The sequence below is a fragment of the Chelonia mydas genome, chromosome 6 (assembly GCF_015237465.2).
Source record: "Chelonia mydas isolate rCheMyd1 chromosome 6, rCheMyd1.pri.v2, whole genome shotgun sequence".
Classification (NCBI taxonomy): Eukaryota; Metazoa; Chordata; order Testudines; family Cheloniidae; genus Chelonia; species Chelonia mydas.
The window spans coordinates 100,307,163-100,331,593 of NC_051246.2; the positions used below are offsets into that span (position 1 = coordinate 100,307,163).

Consider the following 24,431-nt stretch of genomic DNA (forward strand, 5'->3'; position numbering starts at 1 on the left):
TATGGTAGTTTGGAGATGATCAGACAGTCTTAAGGGAGCCTGGGCTTAGACCCATTTAGGGCTTTATATATGGCAATCGGTACCTTGAATTTCACACACCAGTCAAATGGCAACAAGTCCAGACAGGCAGCTATAGTCTGGAGTAGAGGGAGTTTCCAGCGGACTTTAACAGATAATCTTAGATAAACTTTAGTCCTAGACTAGGATAGTTGAGCTAAGAGGTTATGAAGGCAAGAATGATTGATGCTAGAACAGCATTTGAGGGATAGAGGCATAGTTTTCTTTGCCCACTGTAGGTGAAAGAATGTTGTTCTTGCAAGCAATGCATCCTGAAAGTTTAGCCATAGTGAGAAATCTAAAACCCAAAGATTCCCTATCACACTGATGAGCTCTACGGCTTCCCTCTTATGTTTCCAGGTCTTTTAAATGAAATTCACACTTGGGAGCATTCTTACCCTAATTCTTGCTCAGATAATGAGAATAATTGATCTCTACACCACTACATTTCTAACTGGGAAAGTAGTAGAGCTAGTAGGTAACAGAAATTAGTTTCCCTGGCTAACAGAAGGAACTAAAGTCAGATAGGAAAGAACACAGCCTAAGGACCATATTGTGCCTGGCCTCTGCACAGGTCTGTAAGAAGGGGAGAATAGGACGGGGAAGTAGAGTAGCACAAGGAGCCTTCTCCCCACCCTGAGGAGAGGCCAGGCACAATTTCCGTTAGGACTGAAGTGCTAGCAACCCCCAAAAATAGAGAGAATAAACTAAAACATGCCCCACATCAACTAGCAGAGCCATCTAGCTCAGAGAAGCGACTATGCAGGGTGCTGAGACATTCAGGGAAGCAATTTGCTTCTCTGGGAACAGTGCCTCCTAAAGCCCCGCTGGAGCAGTGGCTCCACACTGCCTCCAATAAAGGCCAGTACCATAATCACATAATCTGGTCCTAAGCCTGTGATTTTTTTTTTAAATCCTCTTTTCAAGATGGCTAACATTTTCTTAGCTGGGGAAGAGCCTGTCATCGTGTGTGTCTTCTTTCTTGCTCTCTCCATACCTGGAATGATCTCCCTACTCCAGTGCAGTAGGCTTCCCACATCTCTTCATTCACATCTCTTCTGAAGCTGCAAATTTTTAAATTTGGCAAGAAAAGTGTCTGTAAATATTAACATCACTTTCCTGAAACTGGAACTAGACAAATAAAACCTTTGATTCAGTTCATCTCCTGAAAGAAAGTTGTATAGGAGGACTTTTTAAAAACAGATTTAGACAGTTTATCTTTTAAAAACAGATTTTGAAAATAGAATATTGACTACATACCTGCCCATCTAAGTCAAATGCCAAGCAAGCTATACCATGTGTGTGAACATCTTTCAGTATCGATATAGTTTGCACAGTGTATGAGTCCCAAACACAGATATATGGTTCTTTTCCAACTTGACCTGTTGCCACCAACACTCGCTCAGGATGCAAAGCAAGGCTGCCAAAAAAATGAAAAATAATTTCAAATATTAGAACTTTTGTTCAAGAAACTTGTACATTATTTAGCTCGTTAATCAAATATTAGTTTAATTCCTTAAACAAAAGTCAACTTTTATAACAAGTTTTCCCATTGACACAACAAGACGTCACAGTATCATCCTGTAAGACAACTTTCATGGTAGCCATACAACTTTCTTTCACACAGTTCTACCAACCGAACTTTAATCTTCCATGAATCTTTCCCAACGTGAAACTTATTTCATAACCTATCACACTCACTAAATCTTCTATTCTGCAACATACATGCTTTACCAAATTCTTCTGCTTAATTACTACTTCCCATTTTCTCCTGTTTAAAAGGACACCAACACAAAACATATAATTTTGAATTAAGGACAGTTGACTTAAAATATAATAAAATAACTAATACTTATTTAACACATGATATGGTGAATATGTAAATGAGGTATAAGAGAGGACCTGAAATCTTCCAGTTTATATTTCATATCAAAGGAAGACGGGTAAGAGGGATGTATACCTAGAGAAATCCAATCTTTTTGTACAAACTGGATACAGCAAAACAGAGTGATCTGTGAAATGCTCTACTTGACCCAGGAAGGTAACCATTTGAAAGGTGATTCTATACCAGTGGTCACCAACTGGTAGATAGTGATCAACTGCTTAATCCAAAAGGATCTCCCAGTCGATTGTGCTCTCTGGTGGTGTAGCGTGGCTGCCGCTAAGGCTGGTGCCTGCCCCAGCCCCACGCCGCTCCCGGAAGTGGCCAGCGCATCCCTGGGGGTGGAGAAGCAGAGGTTTCCCTCTGCATGCTGCTCTTACCTGCAAGCAGCTCCCATTGGCCAGGAACAGGAACGGGGAGTTGTGGCCAATGGGAGCTGTGGGGGTGGTGCTTGCAGAGAGGGGCAGCACATGGAGCCACATGCCCCCCTCCTTAGAGCTTTTTAAGGTCAGGCTTGACAAAGCCCTGGCTGGGATGATTTATTTGGGGATTAGGTTCTGCTTTGAGCAGGGGGTTGAACTAGATGACCTCCTGAGGTCCCTTCCAACCCTGATATTCTATGATTTTATGATTCTAAGCAGGGCACAAACCCCAAATTGCTTGTGAGATCTATACTTAGCTTTCTCCAACCAAGCATCAAGTGTAAACTCCTCAGGCACTATAACAGCCTAAACATGGAGTCACAGACAGTCCCCTTGGGTACCCCGGTCTCTCTTGCCATCTAGGCAAGCTTGCCTTTGTAAAAGATGGTCCCTTAAACAAAACAAAAAAAAAAATCACACTAATACTCAGGTTACTCTCAATCCCGAAGGGCCAGTCACTTACCCTAGGTCAATTGCACTCTAGATCTTACATCAAAGACAACCCTTGTGGACAATTTTATAATTAACTAAAGTTTTAGTAACTAAGAAAAAGAAATGAGTTATTTACAAGGTTAAAGCAGATACACACACACACAAATAAGTTACAGTCTTAGGTTCCAAAAGGTGATAGAAGCTGCTGCAATAAGCAAACTGAATACATCCTTTAGGGCTAATCCAGGCTAAGCAGCTGGGGATCCTTTGCTTATGCTTAGAAATCTTGCCCTCCCAAAGTCCAAGCATCATAGAGATACAGTTCTTCTGTCAGGGATTTTATTCCCTTCCTCCCAGAATTCAAGATGATGGGATGAGCTCACACGCACATCTCCTCTTTATGGGGGAGGGAGGAATGTAGTTAATGTCTGTGTTCTTTGATGTTTCACAATTTCTCATTTGATTTCAGAGGGCCTTCTTGGTAGGCAGGCGCTAATACTGGTGCAGGAAGCCAGTATTTTACATAAACTAATGCTTCTTTCCTGTTTGATGACTTATGGAGGATTACAATGCAAACACTTAATATCACCTTATAACATGGGGTACAGATGTTATCCGATAAGCATATCATAAAGACTAAACACATTTTTATAAACTTAACATATATTTTAACAATACTAACACATAAGTGAGCCAGACTAGTCTCCAGCTATGTATTTCAGTGTTCAGTTAGGACTAAGGCTGTCAATCACAGTTAACTCAAGCAATTAATGCAAAACAAATTAACTAGATTAAAAAATTAATCACAATTAATCGAAGTTTTAATTGTACTGTTAAACAACAACAGAATACCAATTTAAATTTATTATAAATATTTTTGGATTTTTTTCACATTTTCAAAATATTGATTTCAATTACAACACAGAATACAAGGTGTACCGTGCTCTCTTTATTATTATTATTACAAATATTTGCACTGTAAAAAAGATAAAATAGTATTTTTCAATTCACCACATACAACTACTGTAGTGCAATCTCTTTCTCATGAAAGTGCAATTTACAAAAGTAGAATTATTATTATTTTGCATAACTGCACTCAAAAAAAAAAAAGTAAAACTTTAGAGCCTACAAGTCCACTTGGACCTACTGCTTGTTCAGAAAAACAAGTTTGTTTACATTTATGGGAGATAATGCTACCTGAAAGTAGCACTGTTGTAACCGGCGTTGCAAGGTATTTACATGCTAAACATTTGTATGCCCCTTCATGCTTCAACCTGTAGATTGCTCCATCTTTTTTTCATCTTTTTACACTGCAAATATTTGTAATCAAAAATAGTAATTAGGGCTGTCAAATTAATCACAGTTAATGCATGCGATTAACTCAGAACAAATTAACACTTTTTTTAAACAAGCATTAATTGCACACCAGGGCTCCATGCACAGGTGGGCACTGCTACATGCCTCCAGGGCAGCAGTGTCCCTCCTCCCATCACCCTGCTCCTCTACTGCTCCCGCCTCTTCCCCACCCCCATTGAGTCACCCCTAGCCAAGCTGCTCCAGATTGGGAGCCTGTCTCCTGTCTGCTACACAGAGCAGGGGTGAAGAAGGCTGATATCGGGGTGTTCCCTTCCCCGCACCAGTGTACCCAGTCACCACTGAGCTAGGATCCGAGAACAAGTGGAGCCTGTCTGCTGCTGGCTTGGGAGTGAGTGCTGCCGACAACAGCTGCTGATGGCTAAAAAAGCATTCAGGTTCCTGAGTGCTCTGCTTAGAGACAGCACTCCCCCAACACACACACACACACTTCCTTCTCCCCCGCCCATCAAAAATATTTAAATAAATGGTATTCTATTATTTTAACAGTGCAATTAAAACGTCACAATTAACTGTGACTTTTTTTCAATCTCACGATTCATTTTTAAAATAATCTGACAGCCCCAGTTGAGACCTCGGGGCCTTGGCATGAGCTGGCATCTGATCTGCCAGCAACACACCAGGAACTTGATAAGTAAGTTTAGAAAAGACAAAGGGTGCTCTGGACATAGAAGGGAGCGGGTAGACCAAGCTCGTCATGGAGCTATTAAAGAAGACCAATTTAAAATGTAAGATTTATTTTCTCTATAACTAACCTAAAAGAAAACTACCTTCTCTGTGTTTTGCAAAGCGTGCAGATGAGGTATGTTATGCCAACTGCTTCTTTAGTTTTACAGTAACTCCTCGCTTAACGCTGTAGTTGTGTTCCTGAAAAAAGCGACTTTTAGTGAAACGATGTTAAGCAAATCCAATTTCTCCATAAGAATTAATGTAAATAGTGGGGATTAGGTTCCAGGGAAAATGTTTTTCACCAGACAAAAGTCTATATTATATTACACAGTATAAATTTTAAACAAACAATTTAATACTGTACACAGCAATGATGATTGTGAAGCATGGTTGAGGTGGTGAAGTCAGAGGCTGAGATATTTCCTAGGGAATGCCTTAGTGCTAAATGATGAACTAGTACTCAGCTGAGCCCTCAAGGGTTAAATACATTGTTGTTAATGTATCCTCACACTCCACAAGGCAGCACAAATGGAGGGAGGGGAAACAACATGGCAGACAGAGACAGAGAGACACAGCCTGTGTGCAAGAGAGAGATGTGCATTGCCCCTTTAAGGATGCTGACCCCACTCTAAGTACATTGCCCTTTTAAGTACATCAGCAAGTTGAGACAGCAGCTGCTGCCAGAAAGCTCCCTCTGTCCTGAGCCCTGTTGTGTCCCTCCCTGCTCTATGGAGATGGGGTAAGCAGGGGGCAGGAGCAGGGGGGAAGGGGACACCTTGACATTAGCCCCCTCTTTCTCCACCCGGACAACAAGCAGGAGGCTCCCAGGAGCACCTCCAACGCAGAGGGCAGGAGCAGCACATGGCAGTGCGGGGAGGGACAGCTGAACTGCCCGGCAATTGATAGCCTGCTGGGCGGCTGCCACACAGGGAACTTAGGGGAGTGGGGAGCTAATAGGGGGGCTGCCGGTTCACCCTGGTTCCAAGCCCCCACCAGCTAGCTCCAACAGGATGCTCTTTCTGCAAGCAGTGGACAAAGCAGGCAGCTGCCAAACAACGTTATAAGGGAGCACTGCACAACTTTAAACGAGCATATTCTCTAATTGATCAACAACGTAATAACATTAACCGGGACAACTAAGTGAGGAGTCGTACTACATTTTTTCTCTACTTCTAATAAATCTTGTTTTTATGAATACTACTGTTGTATGAATAATTTCATATAGCACAATGACTCAAGCACTTCCTCCTGGCTCTGAGCAATATCAGCACATCCCTCCCATGGAAAGGAACAATGTGCATGTGTGGGAAGGAGTAAAAGGACCTGATGAGGGGAGAAATGTTGGAAGTGAAAGGAACTGAGTTGGACAAAGTAGGGGTAAAGGAAAGAGGACTGGACAGATGATAAGAAAGCAGGGGAGGCAAAGAGTTGAGGAGGAAAACTGGAGGAGAAAGGACCAAGTGAAGAACAAAGGAGAAAATGATGGAGGAGAAAGGATGGGGAAGTGATTGGAACTAAAAGAGGAAAAGGAACAGTGAAGATAAAAATATGGAAAGGATAGTCTTCTGTCTGATTCATGAGACTTGAAATCAGGATCCCTGGGTTCCATCCCTGGCTCTGCCACTAACTTGTTATTTAATCTTAGGCAGGACAATCAATCAGTTCCCCCCATCTCTAAAACAGAGTTAATAATATGATGGAGGAGGACTGTATAATTACATGGACAGATAGACTTAATTATAATACTTCCACCCCTCATAATTAGGTACAAGCATCTTACCTGCTTTCACATGGAAAGCATTATACTGTATAAGTAGCAAGTATTATCATAAATATATTTTTATTTGATGGGAAGAACAATCTAAATAAGAAAAGATTCACAAGTGCAGAGGAGAATGAAATCTCCATTACAACGCAGTAGCTCTGCTGCATATACTACAGCAAGGCTAATATAGTTAAACAACCTTAGTAGTATGCTATGGATTACTGGACACCAATAGCTATATAATAGCCAACATTTTGAAACCTAGGTGCCTACAGTTAAGCTCTTAAAACTGTTATTTAGGTGCCCAAATATGAAGTCTTGATTTTGAGAGTACTGAGCACTTCCAGCTGCCACTGACTTCCACACCATGAAACTTTGACCTCAATAGGAACTGCAGGTACTCAACACCTCTGAAAAATCAGGCAACTTTATTTAGGTGTCTTAAAATGGATTTAGGAGCTTAGTGTTTGTTTGTTAGTTAATTTTTAAATTATTGTGTAATAAGGGCATTTGATCTTGGAAATTTTAGCTTTTTTGAAAAATCAGCTGAATGCTATGAAGTAAATATTATTAGGTAGTATTTTGTGGCAGTATCTATTAAAATAACACTGCTTTTCCCAGATGTTTTTCTAAAACATCTTAAGACAGTGATAACTGATATACTTTAGCCATAAGCTGTGGAATAAAAATGCATATTGAGATAATACAGACTGACTTATAAAACTAAAACATTATTGCCATTATTAAGATAACTGGATTTTTTAAACACTCTCTTTCAGTGATCTGGTGATGTAAATGTACAATATCAGTTTTAAAATTACACCAGCTTGGCTCAATGTTGCATTCTTGAAGCCGAGTCTGTCCTATATTATGATTGCACCAGTTCTAACTGTCATAGATGAGAAATTAGCAGCACCCAAAGATGTAATTAGCAGAATAAAAAAAACTTTATCTATGCAACATCCATAAGCTTTATCATTGACAAAAACGTATTAAACTTATCTTGCACTTTTGTGGATTAAGGCAAAAACCTCAATAGATCTAGAAATGAAAACAGAAACCAAACTAATGCCTTAAAACGTTTTATTTCTAGAAGCTATTCATGTACAGAAGCACAAAATTAAGCTTAGCAAACTTCAGGGAGAAAAAAAACAATAAGATTGCAGAAAATGGTAAATCTGTATTTTTTCCCTATCACTTTCTACCATAGAGTCAAGCAGTGCTTAGCCTTTGTCAAAAATACAAATTCCTACTTGCATATAGAGAATATGTAATTAAATAGAACGCAAAAGCCAGATCCTAATTCATTGTAAAATAAAAATAAGAATAGGTTTATGCATTGCTGAAGCTTACACTAATAGAGGCATACTGAATGAAACTAGTAGCTAGATATTTTTACTAACCTGGCCTCCATAATAGTCTGTATAAGCACTTACATACCCACAGATCATATGTATTGACTCATGAAAAATATAATTTGCTTCAGTACAACTGTGTGTTATGTTCACTCTCAGTAACAGCAGCAAATAAACCATCCTGAAACTCTGCCCTAGCAACAACAAAATTACACTTACATACAATGAGTGGGGAAAACACTGGAAAGGACAAGTACAGAATATCTCTCTTCTGCCTATCGTGGAAATGCTCATTGGTACAGAAATTTTGTATCATGATAAAAATTTTGTATCATGATATCATTTTAAAAAAATCACTAAATTGGACAAATTTGTGGCACCAGAAGTAGAATTAAATGTATTCCTATAATTCACAAAGCCAACATTACCTAAGATTAAATACTTCTTTGAGTTGCATGCTCCACACACCTTCTCAATGCAGCAAGAAAAAGAATGTAAAGGAAATGGAACTGCTCCCTTATCTTCACTGTTACTGTAAAGGAATGCTTGCAAAGATACAGAGAAGGCTGGTGATAAAAAATGCCAAGATCATAACTAATACATGGATAACTTTAGGCAAGTAATGTAGTGCATTTTTTGTGAACACAAGAGAAACAGGAGTCTCAGGTACAGGGAAATCTAACACAAAACAAAGTATTTTAAAAATCTCTCTTCTCTGGAGAAAGTATAGGCAATGTATTAAGTGAAATGGATATACTGCTCACACACAGACCATTAGATAATAAATATTTAATACTACGATACTTCTGCTTCACAGTAAGGAGTGAGTTTGGGCTTGGGGAATCACTCCAAAATATTTCAGGGATTAGGGCTGTCCCTGTCCTCCAAGAGATGGGTCTTATTGTCTCCCCTCTTCCTCCTATTCTGGGGGTCTGCTTCTGGATATCAGAAGGAGTGGCTTGAAATTAGAGAATGGACTTCTAAGAAGACTGATTCCCTGGGACCAGCTTGCCCAGGACTGTCCCTCTCTACTTCATGTGGTCCACATGTCAAATGGTTCTGTATTTCACTGAATCCCCCAGTAGGGAGTCCCTAGGATGCTTGTATAGAGGTGGCAGCAGCGGTGAGAGGATTGGGCTAGAATCCATGGTGTTTACCCTGTGTCCAAAACTCCCTATCCACCACTCCAGGAGAGGCAGAGAGGAACAACATGACTGATTTTTGCAGATAGATAGGTGTGACAGATAGGTGTGGGCTCTATGGACTTAGGAATTATCTTACATCTGCCTCATGGTCTGTCTTGCATCAATTTCTTCACACAGAGGAGAGGGAAGAGAGCAGTTTGCTGATACAACCAGATTTTCCAAGCCTACCAGTTTCCTTTTCTGCACAAGGGAGGACAGTTGAGGTGACCCCACCAAGACTGGGTTGCTGAAATTATGCCTGTATCTTGCCCACTGTAGCCATCCTCTCCAATGCTTTCAGGGATTTTCCTGTTCAATGGAGGGACACTAGACTCTGAAGGAAAAACTGCATTCTATCTGTGATGGGTTGTCACCCCCGGGGAGCAGTCTGGGAGCCATGGGAACCACTGTGTCCCCTAACCCCCCCGCTGGGCAGGCCTCTCTCACACTCCTTTGCTGGTGATTCAGCCAGCCTCTCCAGACCCTGTTATCACCCAACACAAAAGCAGGCGGCACCACATCGCCATCACACCACACGTCTCTGCGGCCCCTGTTGGGGAAGGGGAGGGAGGCAGCTCCACACACTGCCCCCACCCCCAGCATTGTCCTCACAGCACCCATTGGCCGGAAACCAGCCAATGGGAGCTATGGGAACAGTGCTTGCGGGCAGCACACGGAGACACACTGTCCCCTTCCCCCTAGGGGCCGCAGAGAGGTGCTAGGAGCCAGCCACTTCCAGGAGCAGTGTGGGGCTATGGCAGGCAGGCAGCCTACCTGAGCCCTGCTGCACTGAGCCCTGCTGCCACCTGTGGTAAGCGCCTCCTGTCTGGAGCCTACACCTTGCACCCCATCCTCCACCCCAACCCCCTGCCCCAGATCAGAATCCTGCTCCTGCACTCAAACTCCCTCCCAAACCCCGCACTCCCTCCTGCACCAGCCCCCTCCTGCACCAAACTCCCTCCCAGGAAAAAGAGTTGTATACAGGGGCCCCACAAAATCTAATAGCCCCGGGCCCACAGGAGAGTTAATCCAGCCCTGTTTGTGTGTTTTCCATTATTTTGAACACAATAATGGGATTCACAATACATCTGTTAGATAAATACTGTTAGTTGTTAACGCTTGGTTTCTTGATAGCAGCATGAAAGCAGTGCTTACTATGTTTGTTTAAATGTGGGATGAGACCAGAGACAAGCACAATGTGACTGAGATCCCAAAGCTGTAATTAGGCTGAGGGTAGAAAGGGATCTTTAGGCAGGTTAGTGTATGACTGACAGCTTTGAAACTTCACTCCCACATTATAAAAGGGAAAGAGAATTAGCATTTGTTGTGTTTTCTTTTTCGGTTTTGTCCTCAATATTGAATTTAAAGTAGACATAGAAAAATAGAGAAGCTGAAGACACAGATACTGTTTTAAAGAAGAGGTTTCCTTAGCAACAAAATATCAGATGAAAATCCAAGAATGTATTCATGTGACTGTGCTTCACAAAACTAGGACACTAGAAAATGCAGAGAAGAATACAGTTGTGGAAGATACCACTACCTTTGGTATCTTCTAATTAAAAGTATAATTCAAACATCAGAATTATTTTTATGTACTTAAGCATACAAACCATCTCGTATTAAGTTTTTATACATATTTTAGTCACCTTTCCCCCTTTTCTTTGGTTGGGGATCCACCACTTTTTCTCACTTGTCATTTGGGCACACCCTCCCTTCCCCGAACAAGGAGGATAGTAGGAGAAGCTGCAGATCTTTTTTGCCACACCAATAAATCAGTCCATTTACAGGAAATGCTGTAAGAACACAGACTTTGAAGAGGAATATTTTCTAAGTGAGTTATGTTGGGGATGCATCTGTTTCTCACAAACCCAATGTAAGTGGGGGAATGGTCCTGCTATTGTGGGGAACATTCCTGGCTTATATACTACCCCAGTGAAGTGGGCTAGCGAAAGGATCTGTGTCCTCACTCCCACTTCCTTTACCCAGAGCCCTGTCTGACCTTGAGGACTCCCCTTCCACTCTCCCATGTGGCAGAGTCCTCGTAACCCCAACAAGGCTGGGCCCAGGATTCCTGGGGAGCTTGACCCGCAACCTTGTTGTGGTCACTTAGGGCAGGGGCTAGGGTGTCCCCAAACCAGGGTGCTCTCTCTGCACTGGATGCTTCCCTGACCCATTGATCATTACATACAGTTCAAAGCAAATACAGTTTATAAAAAGGAATCAATTTAAAAAGATAAGGAAAAAATGGGAAAGGTTAAAGGAAAACATGTCACCCTCCTCTGTGGCATGGGGACATCACAACCAGCATCTTTGGAATGTAAGGGAAGTTCAGTCTGTTCCTCACAAGTCCCAGGCCTCCTTCTCAGGCCCTGGCTGTGCTGCAGGGATGCTGCAGGTCAGACACTTGCTCTGGCGGTGGCCACACGCTCTCAGGCTCTAGGTGGCAGGACCCTTCTTCCCAGCATCGCACCTGCCCCGTCGGGGTTACGATCCCCCTCCAAGTCTGGCCTGCAAGGCATCTTGGCTGGTGGCATCTCCCTGTACTGGGCCCGCTGCCCAGGGTCCCCCTCGCTCTCCCCAGCTGCTCACCGCACCCAGATCCACTCTGCCTCAGCTCCAGCTCCACGACTCTGCCTCAGCACAGCTACTGCTACTGCTCTGCCTCCAGCTCCCTGGGCTGCTCCTCTGGACCTGGTTGCTGCAGCTCTCCTCCCAGGACAGGTCTGCTCTGTGGGCTGCTTCTCTGACTCTGCTTCCAGCACTGACCTGCTTTCTGAGCTGCTTTTCTGGCCCCTCTGGGTCTGGCACAGCTCTGCTCCCCAGCTCAGCTTGGGCCCCTGCTTTCTCCTTAGCTCGGCCCCACTTTGTCTGACCCAAGCAATTCCAGCTCACAGGGAGGACGGGACTCCTTTGACCTCCTGACTCCCTGATTATCCTGCCCACCCTGTCAATCAGGCTGACCTGGAGCATTGGCCTCTCCCCATTGTTCCTGGGGACTGTCAGTCTCAGGGGCCTGATTTCCCATTGACCCTTCCCCTTTCTTTTAGTACTGGGAGCTAGTCAACCAAAACACCCCCACTGAGTTTTAATAAGGGGACAACAGTCACCTTACACCAAGAACCAGGATCCCTAAGGAGACTACCCAATGCTGTATCTTTCACATGGTTATTCAGAGCATTGGTAATGGCATAACCTGCTCTTTTAGAAATCCATTCTAAAGTAAACGTATGCAACTTAAGGAAAATCAGAATAATAAACTGCTTGGAATTGGGAAAAAAAAACAAACAAAAAAAACCAGCCACTTGAAAATTAAGTTCTGATTAGTTCCCAAGTCTCTCTCAGTCTCTCTCACTGCCCTTCCATATACTACCTTACTGAGAAAGGGTTTACAAACAGCAAACGTGATACAAGGTCTGTGAAATCCTTTAGTCTGGAAAGCATAACTTTTGGGAAGAAGTAATTAGTCCAGCCAGAAAAAGAGGGAGGGAAAGCTGAATAAATGAGGATATACATTAAGTGAGAATAGAAGACTATAACCAAAGGCAACATCTGATGATGATGATATCATATCTACTTTGCATTATTTGATAAAAGTAGGTTGAGATTGCCAGGTGGCTGCTCTGTATGTCTCCTTATAAAATGTCTAGTTCTGTCTACCCATGACGTGGAGACAGATCTTGCTAAGCATGCGGAGATACTTGAAAGCATCTTCTAGCCCTTCTTATAAGCTTCTTAAATAGAAAACATGACCCAGGTAAGAGCTGGTTATGTAACAAGCTTTCCAGATCTTAGTTCTTGCCAGCATATAAGGTGAACAAGGTATCAGATTTCCTGGTAGACTGTTCTGTCTTGGAAGGTTTGAATGCTGTACTAAGATCTAAGCTATATCATCTTCTCTCTTTAGGATGATTGTTTTTGGACAAAATTAAGGGTAGTGTGATGTCCTGAGTGAGATAAAGAAAGACTGCTGATGAAAATTCTAAAATAGTACTGAGTATAACTTGGGAGAAACTGAAGAAAAAAGTTTTGAAATAACGTCCCTAATCCCTTTAACAGAAGTGATAGCTATTAAAAGGCAAATTTGGAGGTTTTGCCATTCAAAGCACTTCAACAATACAACCTACATGGTCCAATTGCATGGTGTTACCTTCAGCTTAAGCATCTCTTGAAGGACATACTTGGTCCTGAGGTTCTGCAAGCACCACAGACTCCAGAATTGTTGTTGAAGTGGAAAGAGTCCTATAGATTCACCCAACCAGCTGTAGCCTGTTACAACTTCCTGGTCCAAATGACCCTAAAAATGGTTACCTTCTCGTAATTGTTGTTCTTCGAGATGTGTTGTTCATGTCCATTCCAATTAGGTGTGCACAACAGCCGGAAAGTTTTTCCCCCTAGCAGTATCCATACACCTAATTGGAATTGACATGAAGAAGCACTCGAAGAAGAATTCAGATTTCCTGTGCCACACCTGGAACAAAAGATGTGTGGGGAAGTGCCTTGCAAAACATTAAAAACCTCTACTTTTGATTTTCAGTTACAGCTAATCCAGCAGAAAGTTATATTTTTGTTCATACTGGTCTATGCATCAGTTATAGTGCATGGGCCTTGCCAAAAGAGAGTGCTGCTGGAGCTGTGGGTATCTCAGAACAATACTGGCTCACATATTTTGGGACTGTCCCAAGACACAATCCTGTTGTCCAGAAGTAGGTAGGAAAATTAATATGATAATGGATTCCTCCTTAAAAATTACTTCTCAGAACTGTGTTTTGGGATATATCCCATCATTTTGGAAACTCTCCAATTCACTGAAAGCTTTGTTGTCTGCTTGTAGCCAAATGACTCATACGGTTTGATGGAAGAGGAGACTGCCTCCAAGGATAGAAACTCAGCACAGCAGCTTGGCTGACCTGGCAGTTAAAGAGCAGATAACATTTCAGGGAAGAGGGAGCTCAGACAAATTTTAAAAGATTTGGTCTGACTTTTTAGAAATCTTTGATTAATTCCTAGTTGATGTCACTCTCCTTTCCCCTCCCAGCCCTCCCTCCTTCCTTTCCTTTCATACCCATCCCATTACTTTAGTGATTTTCTCCCTTACTTTTTTAAACAAAATTCAATACAATATATAAATAAAGGCAACATTGGCCTGGTCTATGCACAAAGTTGCACCTTTTTAACTACAAGTGTGATTTTAAACCAATATACTTTAAATTGGTACAACTTTGTGTGTGGGGACTCTTAAACCAATTTAAATTTGGCTTCTATCAATTTAGCTTGTTCCTGGTCAACAATATTTTAATTTGTCATGTCTGCTATTTTAGAATCTTATAAGAAGGATGGAAAGATGTTTTGAAGTATCAGAGTATAGTATGGGCCAACTAAACTGACAACAGCCAGGCTTAAATCAAATTAAGAATGTTCAACTGCAACAGAATCCTTGGTGTTTCCTCACTTGGGGGTAAGGGAACCTGACCACACTCAGTCATGTACTGTGGGTGGTCGCAACACCAGCCCCACTTCCCTACTATTTGCAATGGGGGCTCTGCCCTATGTAGGCCTGTTTAACTCTCTCTTTGATCCCTCATCTGGAAAGTCTCAACCCCCCCTCCCCATGCCTTCAGGGATACTCCCTCCCTCCCTCAGATCCCAGCCAAAGGAAAGGAAAGGAAAGGAAAGGAATGGAGTTGTGACAGTACAGTGCTACCAACAATCCAATCCCAACAAAATGGACTTGGGAAAATTTCTCTGGCTGGGTATCTGAGACCACTCAGCTTGTCAGTCTTAACTTGGGAGTCCACTGTACTCTCCTCATGGTCAGGGTGAAGGGCTCCTGCCTAGGAGTTTCCTCCACAGCACTAGGAGTCACTCCTGCAGTCTCCTGGTTAGGGCAATCTTACACCCTGCTGACTACAGTTTACTCCCTTTTAAAAGTCTCATCCCTATCATGCACGATTGACAAGGCCAGAGGGGTGGGCCTAGCCCTACCTCCAGGGTTTTTCTGTCCCCTTCCTCGTCCATGTGGTCCCTGTACACCCTGTCACACAGACTATACAGTTGCACTGATTTTAGTAAAATTAGTTTATAATTACACCTTTGGTTAGCACTACAATTTTAAATATATAAAGCAGTGGTTCTCAAACTTTTGTATTGGTGACCCCTTTCACACAGCAAGCCTCTGAGTGCGACCCCCACTTATAAATTAAAAACACTTTTTTTTAATATATTTAGCACTATTATAAATGCTGGAGGCAAAGCAGGGCTTGGGGTGGAGGCTCATGACCCCCCATGTAATAATCTCGTGACCCCCCGAGGGGTCCCGACCCCCAGTTTGAGAACCACTGATATAAAGGCAAGCAAAATTAATACAAACAGGTTTAAACCAATACAAGTGTGTGCACACAGAAGTTTGCTTTGGTATAACTAACCCAGTTTAATTAAACTGTTGCAAGTGTGTGTGAAGAAAAGCAATTTCAGAGGGAGGAAATAACCAGGTAGCAAAAAGTTTAAAAAAGACTGCTCGATTAAATGCTCCAGAATCTGATTTAGATACCAGCTAGCAAAGACAGCTTTAACAGAACGACAAAATTCAACTAATGCTTTGAGCAATTTAGGGATGAGATAGTGAGATGTTAAACTGTTTTTATTTGGCAAAGTTTTGGGAACACCCAAAGTAACACTTTTACGCAAAAGCCTGGTCTACGCACATTTACACTTAACTAAAGGTACAGTGTTGCACCAATTTAAATTGGTATGTGATCACTCTTACATCATTTTAAACCTTGAGGGCAAGCTAACTCTCCGTAAGCCAGGTTTACACCTATCTCAGAGTGTCCTGCGCATAGTCCGTCGATTCAACCATGACATTTTCAGGCTCTCTCTCTTTTTATGGATTCTGGAGTAACTCTGAAATCCAAAGCATGACGCACATGCTCGTGAGCAGATCGTGCAGACAAAGTCATTCGTGAGCATCTTGGTAGCTATTGCAGTGGTATGACACTTTTCCCTTGCAGCGAACAGTTGATTATTTCTATCCTCTTCAAAGCCTTGAAAAGCTCTGACTGTTGTGTATCGCCATACTGATCTATTTGACGCAGCCTTCTCAAGATCATCCAGTTTTATTGCAAAGTGTATGCTGTTCTTGATGCTTGTCTTGTAGAGCTTTCTGGAGCAGCCTTGATTCTGGTGTCCTTGTGCCAGTTCTCCATAGAACATTTTTCTGGGGAATCGATGTTCAGGCCTCCTAATGTATCCAACCCAGTGTAGTTGGGCTCTATCAGCATGGCCTCGATGCTTGTGGAATTTGACTTTTGGAGAAACTCCAACATGGTAATTTTGTCTTGCCAGTGGATCCCCATAATTGTATGCAGAGGCCGCATATGGGAGGCCTCTAGCTGTTTGATATGCCATTTGTATGGTGTCCAGGTCTCAGAGCCATAGAGGAGAGATGTGAGCACAAAAGCATTGTAAAGTTTTATTTCTGTTGAGAGGGTTATGTTTTGCGATTTCAAGGACTTTGTTACATAGCCTTCCTAGTGACTGAGAAGCTTTCTGTATCCTATTTGTGATCTCTTGGTCAAGAGATCCATCATTAGAGATGTTGCTGCCGAGACAGATAACATTGTCAACTTCTTTTAGTTGGGTTCCACTAATGGATATGCTAGGGGATATGGCAAGGAGTGGTGAAGATGACTGATGCAACACCACAGTCTTCTCCAGTCTGATTGTGAGGCGAAACAATTTTGATGCTTCAGTGCATCGTAGATCGCTTTGCTGGAGATCTCCCTGTGTGTGTGCTAGGAGGGCACAGTCATCCAGAGAATGCTTCTCTTATTAGTAGTTCTGTTACTTTTGTTTTTGCTTTAAGCCTTATAAGAGTGAAGACAGATACACACACACAACAGCTCAGATGTATATGCCTCTGTTGAGCCCGACTGTAGTACGGTTGAGAACTTGGGTGATGAAGAGGTTGAACAGTACAGGGGCAAGAACTCCATTTGAAATGGGAAAGGAGTCAGTGTGATCTCCATTAAGAAGTACCTGACCTTGCAACCCCCCATAGAATAAACGAATGATCTTTACCAGTTTTGGTGGGCAACCAAGTTTGCTAAGGATCAACCATAATCCTTCTCTATCAAATGCTTTTTGTCAGATCAATGAAGACACTGAACAGATACATGTTTTGTTTGATAAATTTTTCCTTGCATTTGCCTGATACTGAAAATCAGTTCTATGGTGCTATAACCAGATCTGAATCCACACTGAGCCTCAGGTAGATTGACTTCTGAGACAGATTAAATCAGTCGCTTCAGGAGGATACAAGCAAAGATTTTTCCAGCCATGAGAGATATCCCACAATAGTTATCACAGACCATTTTGCTGCCTTTATTTTTAAATAAAGGAATAACTGTGGCATCTTTGAAGTCTTGTGCCATTTCTTCGTTCTCCCAGAAGTCAGTAAGGATCTTCTGGAGTGTTGTTGCCATCTTTGGACCAGCAGATTTATACATTTCTGCCAGTATTCCATCTCTGCCTGAGGACTTTCCTGAGCTCATCATACTGATTGTATGATGGGGTTTTTTTCTGTTTTTTTAAGTGAGGGTGATGAGTCAAGTTGGTGCTGAATAGGCTTTTGAGGTATCTGGTTAATAGCATTTATTTCAATGGAAGATGGTCTGTTCAGTAGTTGGCTGAAGTGTTCAACCCATCTCTGTTCCATGCCATGTTTGTCTTTGATGACTGTCCTGCCATCAGCCATTATGAGTGAACCTATGCCCACCATTGAAGGTCCTTCAAGGAGTCAAGGAACTTCTTTGTTTCATTTGTTTCCGCATACATTTGAGTGTCTTCTGATGCCTTCTCCCACCATTTATCTTGTATTGAATGTGGTTGTCTTTGTGTCTTGCTTTGCAGGTGTTTGAATCTGTCTCTCTTTGAGGTGGACTGAATATAATTTTACCAGTTTTGGAAAGCCTGATTTTTTTCTTTCAAGAGTATTGTGATTTCCTCATCATTTTCATCAAACCAGTGAGCCCTTTTCTTCTGTTTGAGGACATCAATTGCAGTTTTTTGTACTGTGTCTCCAAATTCCTCCCTTGAGACAAGGTTATCACTAAGGTTGGTTTCTAGTCCACTTTGTAGCTTGTCTCGATAGGATGCGTGGTTTAGGATGCAGAGGATGTCTTGATTGTTTTTGGGCGTTTTGGATGTGTGGGGATAATATATACATTCAGTATTGACCTAATCATTCTATGATCCGTCCAGCATTCTGCTCCACACATGACTCTGGTGATCCTGACATCCCGTATGTCACATTGTTGGACAATGAGGTAATCTATTAGATGCCACTGTCCACACAAAGTTTAACTGGTTTAACTAAATCAGAGCAAAATGACACTTTTAGATACACCATGCAATGGTTTGTCTAAACAAGCCCTAAAAGTATTCTCAGTTCTTTAACAACTCTATCAAAACTAAAATCTCAGGTAGGTTTATAAAGGTTTACTTAGTTTCCACATTTTATGAACCCCAGCATCTAAGATTTTCCAGATGCAGTAGTAACTCTCCTGATGTGGTATTCTTCCTGGATGGAAGGAGAACATCTACTGGTTGGACTGCACACCCAAATTCAGAGATTCATCCTCTCAGGTTCTGCTTGATCAGCTGGAATTTGCGTGGTTCTTGACACTTCACAGGACCCTGTATTAGGTATTTGATGTTAGGTAATTGAGAGGGAAAAACACAGGAAAACTCTCCTGCATGTACAGGAGAAGGTGTGACAGCCCCAAGATGCAATCTGGACTGTGGAATCACTGTGCCCCCTTTAAGTCTCCTGCCCAGGCTATCTCCTACACTACTATGTCAGTGAACAGCACAGCCCTCAAAGCTCTTTTCACTCACCCATCAGTGTGCAGAGGCACACCCAACAAAGTTAGATGGAGGCTTTCACAGCCACTCATGAACTGTATACAGGGAGATACCCACAAATTCCCCCAGCCTTGCACCCCAGAATTATGCATCTTACTCTGCTCAAGGCAAGCTCATTAATTAGTTTGCCATTCCATCAAAGGGAGAGGGATATAAACCAGCCCTTGTTAATATATTCCCCAAGCACTTCAGCCAAAAACACACTGGTTTATATTAAACATAAAACAGATTCATTAACTACAGAAAGACAGATTTTAAGAGATTAAGTGGTATTGGCATAGAAGATTGGCCATGACCTCACCTCCTTCTTGCTTCTTAGATGGCTTAATTAGTCTGGATAGCATCGAGAATCCATTGGTCTTTGTGACATTACTCATGATGCAATCTGGACTGTTGAATAGCTGTCCCCCCTTAATTCTCTAACCTGAGGTGCCTTTTACACTGCTTCACTATGAGAGCAACCACTGCTGGTCTTGCCCCGACACAGCCTCCAGCATGTAATCACCCTCAGCTATACTGTATGAGTAGAGCTGAAGGGAGAGAATCTGGTGAGTTTACTCCCCTTTCTTATAGCAATTCTCTTCTTTGAGAATCATCTCCATCTGGGGTTCAGGACAGAAAGCCTGTTTGCACAGGAACCTCCAGCTGTTCCATTGTCAAAATGTAAATCTGTCACTCACACCCTTCTTCCTGACCAAAAATTGCTGCTTAACCAGGTGATAATACATTTGATCTTGTTGACACCTGGCTGAGGCGTTAGTTTGCCTTTTGTCTCTGAGGAACTAGCTTGAAGCTGTTTATCCAGACTTAGTATATGTCTTATACAGTAACATTTTATAACTTTACAATGTTGCCATACATTTTACCAGGATAATAATTTTCAGCAGATTAAGAGTTTTCAAATGATACCTCACAAGGCATACTTTGTACAAAATTTAGCAGAGTCTTGTAAAAAGAGTGAACATAAGGGTACATACTGTCACAGTCTTATCTGTTCCCAACCCTGTAAGAAGGGGACCAGATATTCTCCAAAGCTCCCAAGCACATCAAATTTGGGGATGAGAGGAAGATGCTTAGAAGTGGCTGTCAAATTAAGCAGATGGGCATTCTTCCCCTGTATTGTCTCTTGCTCTGTTGCCAAGGAGCTGGTCAGTACTTTACTAAAAGTAGGAGCTCCTAGGAAAAAGGATGGTCGCTAGTAGCAAAGGACTGAAGAAAAAGAAACCCCCTTTTTCTGAGATGTTGAGGACTGCATCAATCACAAAGACTAGTTTGGTCATAAGCTTTCGTGGGCTAAACCCCACGTCATCGGATGCATGCAGTGGAAAATACAGTAAGAAGATATATATACACACAGAGAACATGAAAAAATGGGTTTTGCCATACCAACTGTAACGAGACCAATTAATCAAGGGGGCTATTATCAGAAGGAGAGAAAAAACCTTTTGTGGAGATAATCAGGATGACCCATTTCAAACAGTTGACAAGAAGGTGTGAGTAACAGTGGGGCAGGGGAGGAATTAGCATGGGGAAACAGTTTTTACTTTGTGTAATGACCCATCCACTCCCAGTCTTTATTCAAGCCTAATTTAATGGTGTCCAGTTTGCAAATTAATTCCAATTCTGCAGTTTCTCATTGGAGTTTGTTTTTGAAGTTTTTGTTGTTGGATAATTGCAACTTTTAGGTCTGAAATTGAGTGACCAGGGAGGTTGAAGTGTTCTCCGGCTGGTTTTTGAATGTTATAATTCTTGATGTCTGATTTGTGTCCATTTATTCTTTTGCATAGAGATTGTCCGGTTTGGCCAATGTACATGCCAGAGGGGCATTGTTGGTACATGATGGCATATATCACAGTGGTAGATGTGCAGGTGAATGAGCCTCTTAAAGTAGTGACACATATTCCCCTCAAGAAAAAGATGAGAGAATGTAGACTGAATACTTTGAGGTGATGCTTAGGTTTCTCACTTTGGCTGTCTGTTTTGTCAGCCATTTTGAGATCCTGTCAGACAATGGCACAGGCACACACAGAAAAAAAACTATCTACAAAAAAAGTACCCCCAAAGAAGTGATAAAGGGGAAAACTACAAAGGAATTTGTGAGGACTGTCACGGTGCAAGACTCACCCTCGGGCGCCTCCTGCTGGTCTCTCAAGGAATTAGCTCTTCCAGCCTCCGGAGCGCCCACTGCAGGCCGGTGTCTCGCTGCCGCTGGCCCCTATGTCCCTCCCAGACCCCAGTGCCCCTTTCCCTGGGGTGCTGTCCCCTGGCAGTGCCCCCAGAGTCTCTGGGTCTTCCCCACCCAGGGAAACCCCCAACCCCCTATCCCCACCTCGCCTCAGTATATGGCTACTGCCCAGTCACCATCTAGCCCCCATTCACCGGGGCAGACTGCAGTTTATAAGCCACTCATCACAGACAAGAGGGGTTTGGACATGCTGCCTCTGCCTACCCGTGGGCTGCCCCCTGCAACCCCAGTACCCTTTTAGGCCTTACACTAGGCCTGCAGCCTGGGGGGTTTCCAGGCCCTCTGGCCTTCCCCCAGCCCTGCTCCACCTTAGGTACCCAGGTACGCTCCCCAGCAGCCGGGCCCTTCTCCCTCTAAAGTCAGAGAGAAAGTGTCTGCTCCTGGCCCTGGCCCTCTTATAAGGGCCAGCTGGGCCCTGATTGGGGGGTGGCCACAGTTTAGGCTGCTTCTCCATTCAACCTTCCCCAGCCACAGCCCTCCCCTGGGGCTGCTTTTAACCCCTCCGGGCAGGAGTGGGTGACCACCCCATTGCACAGACACAAATGGACTTCAACATTACTGCTTCTTCAGTGGTCAGAAGCTGGAAGGCAGATGGAGCCACTCCTATTTTTATATTTTTGGAATCCAACAAAAGGGGAAAGGATGGGTGGATGGGGAAATGAGTGGCCCGAGTGAACAATGCTTTCTAGAAAATATTAGGCCTGTGCTCTAAAGGATTTTTTATCTGAAATTCAGGGATCCATTTGGGCAATTCTCAAAGGTTGTGATGAAATTTTTAAGCTGACTAGACATATATATATTGCAATTGTTATTTTTTTAAGTGTACAGTAAATTAAGCTATTTAAAACTTGAATTTGTTGTCAAATATAATATTCCAAAGAGTATGGATTAACAATTAAATATAAGGAAAAGAACAAGAACTTGATACAGCACTGAATAAAGTAAAAGCGCAGTTGTCACATTAAAATGCAGATTAGATCTAAAAAGTACATTTACTAGTTCTTCAAACTTTCCCTTTATTTCTGGCTAAGGATTCTAGAAGAAAATTGATCTTTAAGATGACAGACTAGCTGTGGTAAATCTTCATGCCGTGTCCAAATACTGTCTGTTGCCCTGTCCTGATCTAAGCTAAAGCATCATTCACCTTGCTTGCTCTTGCAGAACGATTATAAGCGAAGAACGAGGATTAACACAGTTCTAAAAGTCAGAAGAAGGTTTATATAGTAGTCAGCTAATCACAATCTAGAATTAATCTGCTTATTCTGTGTGTGTGTGCACTGTCTTGATAAAACATACATCTCTTTACTCACTGTTTCAGTCTAAATACGAAGGAGGTCCATAAATTGGTCATAATTTAAATGACCACAAGTTACATGAAGGCTTTTAAATAACACCCTATACTCACTTATCTTTTCCAATTTTCTGCTTAATTTTAGGAGGATATAAATATATCATCCTATCATTCGGTTTTTAATTTAATTTTTTAAGGAAAATACTTCACAGTTGAAGAATTAGTTTACAACAGTATACCAGTTTACTTTTATATACACATGCATATACAAATAGTAAGGTAAATAAATGGAAAGTAGCATGATAAAGAAAAACAGTTCTCTCATCCCTCTTGTCTGTTAGAATGACTTTTGGAGATACCCCACATTGATACATAAACTTCACATCCCAAGTCTGGAAAAACCAGAACAGAATATGCAATCAAATGAAGAAAGTATTTATTAGAGATGACAGCACATAATGTTTTTATTATAACTATGGATAAATTCTAAACATAAAATTTTCAATCTCAATCACTTACACAATAGATAGTTTGACCCACTGCTGCAATTCGGCATTTTATTTTACTTATTTGCAGGTTAACTTTTTATAGAATTTTGAACAAGAGTTTAGTATTGACATTAAACATTAATTTATATAATTTTACTTCCACAAGTATCCAAATACTATGTACGCTGTATGAAGAAAAAATTTAAGACTTTTCTTGTTTAAGATTCTAGTTACATCTAGGATTTTATGTGCTCTATAGTCTAAAATTCCAAACAATGTCAAAGATGTAAGTTTTTCCTTCCTCTATGGAAAGTTTTGACTAAATTATTAAGGAAGCACTGCTTGTGGTTCCACAGTCAAGTTTGAGTTGAGTTTTGTACTTCAAGCAAAGATTCAACCACTTCTCTCTGTAAGAAAAATATAGCAGATTCTCCCCAAAATTAGAACACTGACTCTTTGGGCACAAAATGATTTTTATGAGAATTTAAAAGTAATACATTAATTAGTTTTGAAGTTAAAATTGATTTTAAAATGGGTCCTTTAAGAAATGTAACTTCTCTACTCAGAACACACTTTTCTCCAAATTATCTCAGTAACAAAATAACAAGCTCTTCAAACTTCCCATATACTTAAAACTGAATAAAGTCTTGTGCATAGACTGCCTTTGAATATTTGCAAGGTTTTTTGTTGTTCTGTTTCTAAGGATTATCGGGGGAGGTGGTTCCCATAACTCAAAGATTCTCCTTCAGTGGGGGTGGTGACTATTTTCATCAACAATTCCACAAAGAACTGTCTTCTTTCAAAATAACTGCCATCTAATTCCTGTTGAGAACAATAAAATTCTCCATTAGACTGAAAGCCATAGTTGCCCTTCACAAAGGTGCTGTCCGTCAAGATGGCTACCACTTCCCATTGTTCCCAAAAGGAGTCAAGCCAAACAGGGCCGGCTCTAGGATTTTTGCCACCCCAAGCAAAAAAATTTTTGGCCACCCCCGCTTTTTTTTGTGCCCCCCCTCCCCAACTCTGCCCCTTCCCAACCCTTTCCCCAAATCCCCGGCACCGCCTCTTCCCCCGGGCATGCCGCATTCCCCCCCCCATTGCTTCCTGCAGCTCTCCCCTGCACAACCCCCCACTCTAGCTCACCTCCGCTCCGCCTGCTCCCCTGAATATGCCGCCGCTCCGCTTCTCCCCCCTCCCTCTCAGGCGAGGGAGAGGCAGCGCGTTCAGGGGAGCAGGCGGAGCGGAGGTGAGCGAGGGTGCGGGGGGGAGTGCAGGAAGTAACGGGGGGGGGTAGAGGAACCGCTCCCCGCCCCAGCTCACCTCCGCTCCACCACTGCTGCCTCCCA

At 42.2% G+C, this 24,431-nt stretch overlaps 1 protein-coding gene across 4 annotated transcripts in view; it reads right to left on the bottom strand.

The window, feature by feature from the left end:
- The window catches only part of EML5 (EMAP like 5), a 299,416-nt gene that overhangs the window by 234,341 nt on the left and 40,644 nt on the right, over window positions 1–24,431 (bottom strand). For all 4 annotated transcript variants that reach the window (XM_043547824.1, XM_007055929.4, XM_043547826.1 and 1 more), the window contains exon 2: window positions 1,318–1,477. In XM_043547824.1, coding sequence (XP_043403759.1) covers window positions 1,318–1,477 — 160 coding nt within the window. The remainder of the gene's footprint in view (window positions 1–1,317; window positions 1,478–24,431) is intronic.